The 12244-nt window shown below is 48.1% G+C and overlaps 1 protein-coding gene across 1 annotated transcript; it reads right to left on the bottom strand.

Moving 5' to 3' along the window:
• Positions 1-531: 531 nt before the first annotated feature.
• Positions 532-12148, bottom strand: WDR93 (WD repeat domain 93). The gene is made up of 17 exons (XM_071814032.1): positions 12058-12148; positions 11233-11577; positions 10242-10437; positions 9521-9585; positions 9209-9287; positions 8346-8473; positions 7811-7849; positions 6802-6889; positions 6005-6188; positions 5717-5787; positions 5170-5256; positions 4731-4862; positions 4048-4264; positions 3283-3343; positions 2385-2541; positions 2075-2255; positions 532-1049 (listed from the first exon to the last, which is right to left on the bottom strand). Exons 2-17 carry the CDS (start codon positions 11494-11496, stop codon positions 932-934), a joined length of 2067 nt encoding a protein of 688 aa, XP_071670133.1. The 5' UTR covers positions 11497-11577; positions 12058-12148; the 3' UTR covers positions 532-931.
• Between the last annotated feature and the right edge of the window lie 96 nt (positions 12149-12244).

The following is a 12244-nucleotide window of genomic DNA, read 5'->3' as shown; positions in this document are numbered from 1 at the left end:
TCCTGTGCTGCCTGTAGGAAGGATGCTTGTTTTTGACAATGTGCTGGCCATGCTCCTGGCCTGTTTTTGGCTAAGCATAGCTCTGACTTCTCCAAAACCCCAGTTTCTGTCCTGCTCCTCAGTGACATTAATTCTTGGCTCTAACACCAGTTCTAGCCTGACCTTAACCCAGCGAGCTCACCTGCACATTTGCAGACTTCAGTTTCCAAGCAATCTTATCCCAAAGCTGCCTGCTTTGAATTCAAACTAAACAACTAGACTGTGGAACAGCCTAGGTCAGGCCTGATAACACTCTGCAGTGTCACTGCTGCTTGGCGCTGCTGTGCTCTGGAGGATGCCACCTTCATGGTTGATTTGCAGCCTGGTTTGAAAAGATCAGGTCTCTTGCTAAGCATAAGGATGCTGCTCTCTGCCCAGCTGGGTCAGAGAAGAAGATGAGACACATGGGTGAGCCCCAGCAACACAAGGACAGAATATCAGAATCATAAAATGCCAGTCCTGTGAAGAGCAAGAGACATTTACTGGAGAAAACACTTTATTAGTGATGGAGATTGTAACATATCACATTGCTCTGATGCTCCAGGTCTATGGAAGGACTCAGAGATCCAGCACAAATCCTTCACTGAACCACACAGGCTTGCCACCTCGATGGGAAGCCTTTCCCACCGCAAGACACCTCCATCAGCAATGTTTGTCTCTGAGGAAGAGGGGCTGAACCCTGCTGGAACAGGCTGAGGGAGAGGAGGGAGGCATGGCACAGAGCCTTGTGGCTGAGCAGTGGCAGACAAGCAGTTATTTCAGATAACAAACTGCCCCAGGCTGGCAAGCAGCAGGATAGATTTGAATAGAGTTGCTGTCAAAATATCAGTGCTGGATCCTGGGTCTGCAGGATGGTGATAGTGCAGAGCCTGGCCTCAGGATGCAAGGCTGACTACAGCTTCTTCTGTCCCTTTACCTTCTGTCTCTCCTTGTCCATGGCAGCTGCTTGTGCCTGCAGCCGACTCCAGTATTCAGGCAACAGTTCCCTGGGTCCTGGCAGGCCCTGCTGTCTAACAAGGGAAGAAAAGGTGGTTAAAACAATCCCACCCATTCCCTGGTGCTCAGACAACCCTCCAAGGCTCCCTGGAGGTCACTACAAATTAAGCAGTTCAGACTTCATGTCCAAAATCCTCAGTGAGTAACCAGGGAGCAAGATACCCCTGGAGGTGATGTCTCCCTGATTTTTCTGCTGTAAGGCAGACAAGAGTCTCCTCTCCAGCTTCCTGAGAAGGAGAGACAGAACTGGTGTCTGATACCATACAATGAAACTTTTCTCCACTTCAATAGCCACACAACACCACAGGACTCACTCTGGAGACAAGACATGAGAGAAGGCTACCAGCAAATGTGTGCTGTAAGGTCAGACCCACACCCACCTGTTCCACTCCAAATTGGAGAATTAAGGCATAGGGAAGAAAGAACAACAACAACAACAATATTGACATGGATCTGGCTCCAGGTTCCCAAAACAATTCAAGGAAAAGGTCACCCAATAAGAGATGTCACATTGCCATCTAGTGACGGCACGAACTCAATGCATCAGCTAAGCGCTGCAACCAGACTGAGTGTGCTGGGAACCTTCTCAAACCCAGAAACATTCAACACTAATCTGTTTAAACATCAAATGAACCCAGGAATGGAGGGGAGGAGCAAGGTACAGAGAGATCCCAGCTCTGCCTGGCTACGGGGCCAGGAGGCAGAGGCAGGATCGTATTCCCTGACAAACTTGCACAATCTGTGTTGTACAAAGGCACATCAGAACCAGCAAGACCTCTCTACCTGGAATAAGCTTGCCCCAGGCATCCTGGCTTACAGCTCTTAAGTTGTTCCAGGAAGGACAAGGGAGAGGAGGAAGGGTTCTGGGTGGCTCTCAGGAAACCAGCTACTTCAACATCAACCTTATCCAGACATAAATCTGTCACAGCACACAAAAGAACTCAGAAACTCCAGGGTGAAACCTTGCATGGACCTGAGAAACACCATAGTGGACAATAACAAAGGTGCACTTACCGATGGGGCAGAAGGAGAACCTTACCTCTCATGTAAGAAAATGTTACATCTCTCAACCCATGGCAGGTTCTGCATGGATTTGAGTGGCAAACTGGGTTCCTTTGGGAAAGCCTCCTTCAGTGGGTAGGAGTTGAAATCAAAAACAAAGATGGTGCTGTGACTGGCTGTGCTCTCTGCCAATGCGGCTCTCTGGTGCTGCTTATATCCTAGACAGAAACAAGAACCGTGGGCTATTGCATCAGGAGTCATCCAATAAAAAGAACTATCAAGGATCAGCGCACAGCTGAATGCACCCAGTGACCGTGTACCTATGACCACTCCAAGGTGTTACCCACCTTGAAGCAGCAGGCACCAATTCCTCCTATCCACTGTGAACACTGGCTGCCAGGGAGATGCTACAGCATTAGAAGGTGGAATACTGAAGCAGTAAACAATCTGTGATGTGGCAGTGTTCATCAGGGACACTGTGCCATTCCAGGAGAAGACCAAGGCCTGAAACAGCAAATTGACACTTAATAATGGACATAAGAAAGGTGAAAGTATTTCCTGGAAAGGACATGGAATGACATTCAGGACTTCACCTCTCCAACAATGGTGCTGTTTTCTTTGCCTGTTCAGTAGTCATAGGGCCACAGATGATGAACAGGCTGTGCAGGGAACTTGGACTGGAATTTCTGCAGGCTGGGACTGGGAAGGGCCAACAGTGCAGGTCAGAACTGAATTAGATCCAGAATTCTGCTCTAGAAAGCAGTTTTTACTCTTTTCCTCACCATGCCTGAAAACTTTCTGAGGCCACCCGAAAGGTCTGGCTGGATTTGTGCTTGCAACTTCTCCTCACCATGATGCCCTCTCATATTTGACCCTGATGCCTGAAGCTTTGTGCCTGGACCTTCTCACCTTTGCAGATGGACCCGTCCATATGCAGAGGGCCTCCAGTGCCTCGCAACTCAGTGATCAATTAGGGAACATGGGTGCAAGGGGATTCTGAGTAATATCATAGAAGATAAATCCTTTGAGAGTTACCAGCTACATACAGGTCTGTAACTGGTGCAGGAAGTCCCCATGCTAAAAACAGCTGGAGGCTGGGAAAGGGTGTGAAGGCAGCACCATATCTGACCACCCTGTTCTTTATCTTCCAAGCACAGAGTTACAGTCATTACTGGAAACAGGATCCTAGGCCAGATGGACCTGTGTTCTCACCCAGTTCTTAAGAGAGCTGGCAGTAATACTCACTGCGCTGGGGAGCGCCAGGACAGGCACCACAGCACTGACAGCAAGATTTGGATCTTCAGGCCTGTAAAACAGATTCAGGCTTATGCCACTGTTTTATGTACCTGTCACGTACTGAGAGGCTGTAATAGTGACAATGGTCATTTGTGGCATGCAGGCTGGTGTAAAGTTCCAGCCAAGCACCTTTCCTATGGAGACTAAGCCTCTCTTCTCCTGAGATGGAATCCCCAAGGCCAGCCCCAGTGCATACCTGCCTAGGAACTATGTTGGAGACACAAACCCCCTGCCTGCCATGGAGGCATGAAACCACAGCCTTCAGAGCAGCGGCTTCACCAAAGCTGACCCTTCTCCTCAAACCAAGGTGACAAATGAACATAAAATTGATAGAAAGATGGCAAGAAATTCTTGTTCTGACTTCTATGGGGAAGTTATTCTGGCAAGGACAGAAGAGAAGAAAGTTCCCCTGGGAACCTGGCAGTAACCGAGCTAACTGAACATCAGCCCTGGATCAGTGCTACAAGCACTTGTTCTCTAGTGCATAGAAGAACCCAGAAACACCCCTAATTCTGATATAACCATTGGATTTTAGCACTGGAACTATCTCCTAGCAAAACCACACTTGCTGCTGACAGCAGCAAAGCAGAGTTATCTGAGTAAAAGGAGCAGAAAGTTCTCTACCCCACAGAAATCTGTGGCTCTCTGCTGGACCTGACCACTGTGCCACACAGTTGCTTTGGCAGGAGGAAGGTCTGCCAGAGTCTAGCTCACCTGTCTGCCAAGAGCGTGATGCTGGACTTCCCATACATGGGTGTTTTCACCAAATAGAAAGAGCTGTCTGTACACAGCACTAGGAGCTGCACAATGGGACAGGCAGGGTCTGTACCAGGGCAAGGTGTCTCATCACTGGCAGCTGCAGACCTCTGCAAGAAGTGGATGCTACGGATGAGACGTTCCTCTAGAATGGCAGTCACAGACAGTGGGTATCCTGGGGAGGCAGGAAAAAAACAATCCAAGACAACAGTTGGGAAAGAAAAAGGAACAGGTTTATCCAAGAAAAGCTTAGCTTGGACTGTGGCCTGCTCAGTAATCCTGATGGTAGCGATGGCAGCCTGGACTGTGATGCCACAGCAGCCTCAAAGGTGACCCGAGTGTGCAGCAGCCAAGCAGTGACTGTCTGACAGCCTCAGGGCAGGACAAGCACCAGCACTCGCTGCAGCGGCTCACAGCCCCTGCATTGCTGTGCATGGGAACGGTTCTACCACAGCTAACGTGGTCATGCTGCCTTGGCAACTTCTGGCCAAGCATAAAGAAGTGAGTCCTAATGATTTTCAGATTTGCTTTTAAACTCACTGCCGGTCCCTGTTCACACCAAGGCAGGATCTCAGACTCCTAGGGAAGGGAGCAATTTATCCACTGTGATCCAAATACACAGTCCCAAAGGGCAAACTCACCTAGGTGTGTATCCCAAATAGTTATTATTGCATCTTCACATGCCAGTGCCAGGTACCTGGAGCAGGAGCTGACAGCTGAGCACACAATTGGAGCTGCACATGGCCACACAACTTCAGGTTTTGGATCAGAATCTAAACAGAAGGACACAAGGAGAGATAACTGTAAGAAGGTACAGAGAATTCTCTTTCATGGTACCAGCTTCTAGTTTCCCAATAAAACATGCACCATTCTGGGGCCTCCTGCCAGAGTGGCTTCACTAAAAATACTGCCAACCTGTGCAACATGGAGCCCTACAACCCAGCCTAACCCACAAGATACAGGGCCGCTCTCCGTCCCTTTCCTTATTTCCCTGAATCATGAAGATCTGGCTCAATGACAGCCACTGAACACTCCCACTCCCTACAGAGTACTCTGCTAGAGAAAACAAGCCTTTCCTACCCGCTTTATCCTTGAGTGGATGGTTAAGTAAGTAGAAACAGAGATTGTGGCTCCCATCCCAGTGCACACTGATGCCAGCTGGAACATCTGGTACAGAAAAGGCAACAACAAAAGAGAGAAGACTGGGGACAAAGAAAGGAACAATCCAGGACACCAAAACACCATTAGAAAACTCTCATTAGTACTCCTTCAGTCTCCCTGATGAGACTTACAGAAACTCCGCTCACACAGAAATAAACTACAACAATCTCTCCCTTTGTCTGTTATTTTTACCTTACCTATGTGTCCCCTCATCTTTTTTGGTGTCTGGGGGTGGCGGGGACTCTGTGGTTTTGTTCGTTTGTTGTTTTTTTTAACTATGGAGCTAAGTTTGACTCCATGACAGTGATTGACAAGTCTCAGGGCTGACATTTTTATCCAGGCTTATGTCCTTGGAGATGCAATTTATATAGTGAACCCAAGCCAGAGCCATTGAGCTCTATCTGCAGTACAATGTAATACAACAACATGCTTCATAGGTTAACAGTTTTTTGCCTGTTTGGATTACCTGGCTGTACTTTCATTTCTGGTTGCACCTGTAGGATCTGGCTAGGGGGAAGAAAATGAAGAGTAGCATGTCTGAAGAAAAAAAAAAAGAAGTAAAAAATTTATATATAAAAGAAATGCCTTGATAAGTATACAGCACTGCAACAAGACCTGGAATGGTTCTATCCCCCTGCCCTGAAACCTTGGGATGAAGGAAGCAAAGCTAAGACAGACGCTTCCACCTACACTTGAAAAAGTACCCTGTGTTGAAGTCTCATGGGCTGAAATCCTGCTTGGTTCTCCCTCTCACCTGGGGATCTCCTCCTTGTTCTTTCTCTCACCCTCAGCTTCCATACACTCTGGGTAAGTGCTGCAGAAGATTCCTTCCTGCTGCTCCCACTGAGAGTCCTTGATTAGGTGGTTGTAGCCCAAGCCAAGCATGATGCCATCATCCAGTTTCTTCAAGGCATCCAAGGGGCTTTTAAAACTACTGCCTAGATTAGGAACACAAAGAGAAAAGGCACAGCCCTGGAGGAGCAAACACCTTGGAGTGCTCAGCGGCACTTTGACTATCCCTCCTTCACAGTGACATTGTCTTGGAGAGGGACACACTGCATCTTCCCGGTAGAAGTATTTAAATATCAAGAATATATTCTGTGTGACTTCCCATATCACTAGCCCATCTTCCAGTATCTGAAGGTAGGGACTAGGAGCCAGCTCACTTTGCCTTTCTGTGGCATTCTCCCTCGCAGTGTCCCAGCATGAGGTCTCCTCTCTCCTCATCCTCAGCATTTTCTTATGAATCCAGGCCTCAGAGAGGTGAACTAGGAGTTCAACCTCTACCCTCTCTAGCGACAATGAAGCCAAGGGTGTACAACACCCACTTCAAGACACTCTGAAGTATTTTGTGCTAACAAAGGTGACATGCAAGCTGGCCGGATAAGAAGAAACTTCCACTGCAGGATGACACGTAACTATAAAGACAGGTCAGGAAGGGATCAGGGAGCACATATGGAAACTGCCTGACCTGTTCTGCAGTCATAAGGGCCACAATTCCTTTGCTACATGAAGGGGGATGCAGGTTGCAAGCACAGAATCAGTCCTGACCTGTAACAGGTTTGGGTGGCTTCACTTTCAGCAGCAGCACTGGGAGACTCAGCTTTGCATCAGCTTTGGTTGCAGACACAGGAGACTCCTGCAACAGAAAAACATCACCCCGAGAACTGTATTGTGCTGCTATGTTTTCACCTGTTCATGGGTATCAAATGCTTCCTAAAGTAAGTTTATGCAAAGCTTGGCTGTTGGTTGACATTGCCTAGGAGATACTAGTTTTAGGCTCATTCTTTAGGCCAAAGCAAAGAAGCTTCAGGGACGTCACTACTTTCTCAACAATATTACAAAGGATAACATGCCCAGACACCTCCTGTCTTTGTGCTCTAAATAACCTCCACTTCTGATTCTACTAATCTCTCTGAATTACTCTTGTTGCAGCACAGCCCGGGGTGGGGGACAGCAGGGCTCAGGAAAAAACATAAAAATTAAAAAAAAAGAAGAAAAGAAGAAACAGGACTAAAGGTTGCAGAGTGCTGCTGAATACAAAAACCAGATTTTACTTAAGAGAGCCAGGACAGGAGGAGGTCACATAGATGCTTGGCTAGCAATGGAAAATCGTAACAGGGGACTAGCACCAGCGTGGCCCCACAGCCACCATCCCACCCACACATGTTGACACTTGGCTAAATAGAAAAGATCTGGCTAAATAATCAACCATGCCCAAGAAGGAAGAGGCAAGAACTTGGGTAGTTTAGATGGAATCAGCAAAGAGGGAATGCCTGGGTGTTTGGTTTTGGCTTAGCCAAGTTAAGGGTCATGCTTGCCCTGAAGACAGGGTTGAGAAGCAGCTCCTGCTTAAATGGCCAGGAAAGTCTCTGCTGAGGGAGAAGGGAAGAGTTATGAGACAGGTATCAGAGAGTTGGCTGGAGGTGCTGGGCAGAAGGTGCCTGTCTCTTGAGAGGTAAAATCTAGCAGGGGGAAAGCAATGCAGGAGAAGGCTAAGCACTGACTCAGCACTTAAAATACCCCCTAACAGCTCGGGACGTTCATTGAAGCCAGTTACCATCTCTGCAGAACCATCTCCACGCAGCTCCAGACTTTTCTGCCAAAAGAAGCAGAGATGGCAGGGGTTAGTGCCCTGCTCAGAGGGGTCAGCCACGACCCCACCAGGCTCCTCTTTTAGACAATCTAACACACAAACCCTGGTTCAGGGCTCCCATTTCCTTCACCTTCCCCCAGTGAAATCAGGGAGAAGCCCTGTGGGAATACCCTCACACGGGGCCGCCTCAGATGGGGCAACACTGCTGGGAAAGGAGGTGCCAGTTTCAGGGAGCGGTAGGGGTAATGTTAGCCCTGGGACCCAGGGAACCTCTCTGGAAAGTCTGTTTTGGGAGGGTAAACATGTCACAATAACAAAAAGGCCTTATGAAATGTGGGATGGGCAGCTGTAGAGACATATATTCCAGCCCCCTGAGCCAACAGGCTTGTTCAGCCTGTATCTTGCTGTCGCTGTCTGCAGGAGCAAGGCGTGGGGAAAGACTTGTAGGCAAAAGGGTGTAAGAAAAAATAGCACAGTGGGAGATGGAACTAGTTTGTACCATAGATATGGCAATTGACCTCCTCCTCCAGTGAGCCAGCCCTGCTGCAGCTCCTGAGCTCTTTTCCATCTCCTTCAGCCAGGAATCCTTAGGCAATCGGTAGATCTCCAGCCAAGCTTTTGTACTGTCTGCATTGGGAAACCGCGTTGAGCAATTGGAGATGAGGAGGAAAGGTCTTTCAAGCAAGCAGCCTCTGTTATCTTACATCCTTAAAACAAGATCTGGATATTTTTTTGAATCTAAAATCCCTGTGAACTCAGTGCAGCCCACCTCTCCTCCCACTTTAGGCTTAACATGCTTGACTGAGACTGACATCTCAGCCACCAGTTCAAGTCCTTGAGGTCCCACATCCACCAAAGAAATTTAATAAAATGACTCAATTAAAGAATTTGAGCTATAGCCTGTGAGGTAAAGTAGAAAGTTACATAGTCTCTATGCTACGTATCTCATTCCCAGCATATTTCCATGCAGATTCCACCAAACATGAGTGCAGAAAACCTGCCAGCATCAAATGGGTTGACAAAGCCAGCTGCCATGAAACAGAAGAACATTGCAGCAAGGAGTTTGTTGTAGTGTTTTTAAAGACTGTCTCTATGCTGCTTGGCTTACACCTGCACAGAAAATTCATCATGTCTACATCTTTGCAGCGTAAAAGCAAGCCATAGCAAACCAGAGGAAGAATTGAGTTTGGTACTTCTGGAGAGAGAAACCTGCATTCACTGAGCCTTCTGGGAGCTGGGAACAGCACTGACCAGTTCCAGACAGCTCACCCAGAACACTTGGAGCATTTTAAAAGCATTGCTGCTGGCCCTTCTGCTTGAACACAACGGCCATCACCCACCACACCATGTTCCCACACTTGCCTTGCAGCAGAAATCCCGCGTAATCACCTCCTGGGGACAGCACTACCTCCACACAAGTACTTCGCTTGCTGATATCCTCCTGCCAAGAACAACAGGCTGGTATCACAGCAAGATCACAAATCCAGAGAGCTCCGTGGCCTTACACAGCTCACAACAGGGTGAAGGCCAGACAGGTTGTTGGGAGAACAATGATAAATATTGGGCAGCACTCTTGCTGCCCATGACAGAAATTCCTGAGGCTTATTAGTACTCCTCATGATTGATTACTTACCAGCCTGTGCCCAGCATCTTTGGAATTAGCTCTGTACTTACCACTTCATTTAGGATTTTAATGAGTTGGAAGCTTTCCTTGCGAAAGCAGAAGAGCCAGACAAGCCCTGGAATAGAAATACAAAAGTTACAGCAGTAGGAGAAAAGTTAACAGATAGTAGTGGTGCTTTTGGGAGATGGCTGTTACAACACGTACAGGAGAGTAAACAGGACTACATTTTTTTCCTGGACTCAAGCAGGAATATCCCACTGCTTCCAGCACTAAACTTTTGCTGGCTTCCTTATGTCAGCACCAGCATATGCTCAGTTGTACATAAAGATGGATAAGCCAGTTTGAAAAGCATCTCCAGCAGAATTGAAAGGTTTCAGGTGAATCAACAAACTAACTTGTTTACCACAGGGCTGTACAATTACAGGTGCTGAAACAAAGCATGGGCAGGAGTTCATACCTAGCAATGGATCTTTCTGCCTGGTCCAAGGTGTTCTCAAAATTTACTGCACTTCACTCTCAGCTCTGCACCTGGCTCTGCTGCTCCAGAGGGAACACAAAACCCACAACCGCTACTGATCACAAGGCCCTAAGACCATTCTTTTACCCTACAACCTGTAATCTAATGCCCTTTTATCAGGGCTTTCTAGGAAACCTGTCAGCCATTCCAACGTTCCTCCTGATTTGCCACTCTTCCATAACGCAGTTGCCAACTCTGCATCTCCAGAGCACAGCCATTCCCTGCTAGGTCAAGGAAATCCACGTCACACTAACCCATTTCATCCACAGCAAGCAGGATGTGGTGCTCATTCTCCAAATCCAAGGCGTGGATGGCACAAATATCTGTCTTGACTGCATCCCAAGCACAGACCTCCTCCCAGTTGAACACTGTGAAGGCAGCCAGACCCTCGGACAGACCAACAAAGATGTATTTGCCAGACACTGCCAGGCAATTGGCCCTTCCAGTTACCTACCAAGAAAGGGAAAACATGAGTGTACCCAGCTGCTTTCCCAGCACAGGACACATCAGCCATACTAGCAATATCCACCAACAGAAAAGGCTGATTTATTCTACAAGGGAAAAAAATTTTGCATGAGCTTTCACCATAAGAGCAGGGGAGGGGATCTCATCTCTGCCAGAGAGATTGTTCTGTGTTGGGAATGAGAAAGTCTGCTTCCACCTTCCCCTTCTGATAAACAGAAAGTGCTTTAAAGGCCAAGAACTCAGGAGCATGCAGTTCTCCCATTGCTAACGCAGAGCTGTGATGGGATGCAGAACAACTGCAGAACTCCAGCAAACACCAGTGTACCCTCCTGGATACCTCCATGTAACACTGGGGAAGGCAGCGCTGCCCTTCTGCTCACACTGCTCCCGTTAGGGTGTTCACATAACCCGGAGCTGGGTTTGCGCATCTATATGCTCCTGACTAATTAACTTCTCCTTGACAGACAAGGGTGGAGCAGCCTGAGGAGAAGGAGGTGAGTTCAGTGCTGTTTAAATTCTGCTTTTCTCTTTTTAGAGAGGTGTCATAGATGGGTGGGAAGCAGAACCTGTCAGACAAGCTTTGAAGCTGCAGCTTTTTCAAGTGAATCAGTGCAATGGTGGTGGATTCTGAAGAAAGGGATGTACAGAAGAATGTAAAATCAATCAAATGGATATTCTCTAGAAAAACTGCTGTGCTGCTTGTAGAATCATAGAATCATTTTGGTTGGAAGAGACCCACAGGATCATCAAACACTCTCTCTGCTGTGAGGAGCTCTGTACCTGGAATTCAGCTGTAGGAAAGCATTTTGTGGGCTGGACCTTTAGTTTCTCCGCTTCTCGGAGCATCTCCCTTCTCTCAATGATTTCCATAGCATTCTCAAAAACAAGCGTGACCAGTTTGTTGACCATCCTGAAGGGCTGAGGCAACGCATCTCGCTCTCGATCGGGATCCTGCAAGAAGAAATCTTCCTCGTCATCCTTTAGCCAGTCCTTTTCAGATGGTGGAGGAATCTCCAGGGGATGCTTTGGGATTTGCGCAGCCATGGTCCTGCCCTTCCAGCTGCAGAGCACACCCCAGATGCAGGAATCACGGTAGATGCAGAAGAACGACGAATCGTGAGATATCTGCTTTCATGAGGTAACAAGTGAAAAGAAAAAGATTAGTGATTTCTAAAAGGGAAGGGTGGTACCTTTCAGTATAAATAGCCAGAGCAATTCTGTTGTATATAGTTCATTCCTACTTGCTGCATTGCTTCTGTTACTCAGGGGTTTTGTCCTGCTCTGGGAATATCAGCCACACAGATACCTGTAGGCTGCCTACAGAAAAAGGGAGCGTAAAAACTTTGGCGTGAGTTTGTATAAGAATTATGAAAAGCATTTAAAAAATACTAGCTTGTTCTTCATTAAAAAAAAAAAAAAAATTTAAAAAAATAAAACCACCTTACTCGACCTGGTTAAAATCCCAACAAATAATTTGCAAAGCAGGTGATTTCACTGGGAGTTACAAACTTCATTTCCAAGCCACCGGGTCGCTTTCTCAGCCTTCCCCTCTGCGGCGGGGCCGGGGCAGCTCCCGGCGGACCCACCGCCACACGGCGGACCCACCTCCGAGCGGAGCCGTGGGGTGAGCCGGGACCGGCCCGCTCCCTTCCGGCCTCCCCGGGCCGAACCGCCGCAGCCGCTGCCTGTGGGTCCCGGGCGCTGCGGCCGGGGGAGCCTTTAGCGGGGACACCCGCCCGGTTGTTGACGGTCGCCGTGGCAACGGCGCGGGGCGGCGCGGCCCGGCCGGAAC

Source organism: Patagioenas fasciata, chromosome 12, assembly GCF_037038585.1.
Source record: "Patagioenas fasciata isolate bPatFas1 chromosome 12, bPatFas1.hap1, whole genome shotgun sequence".
In the NCBI taxonomy this organism is placed as follows: Eukaryota; Metazoa; Chordata; class Aves; order Columbiformes; family Columbidae; genus Patagioenas; species Patagioenas fasciata.
Note: the sequence above shows the minus strand (reverse complement) of the source record. Positions and strands in the feature narration are given on the sequence as shown.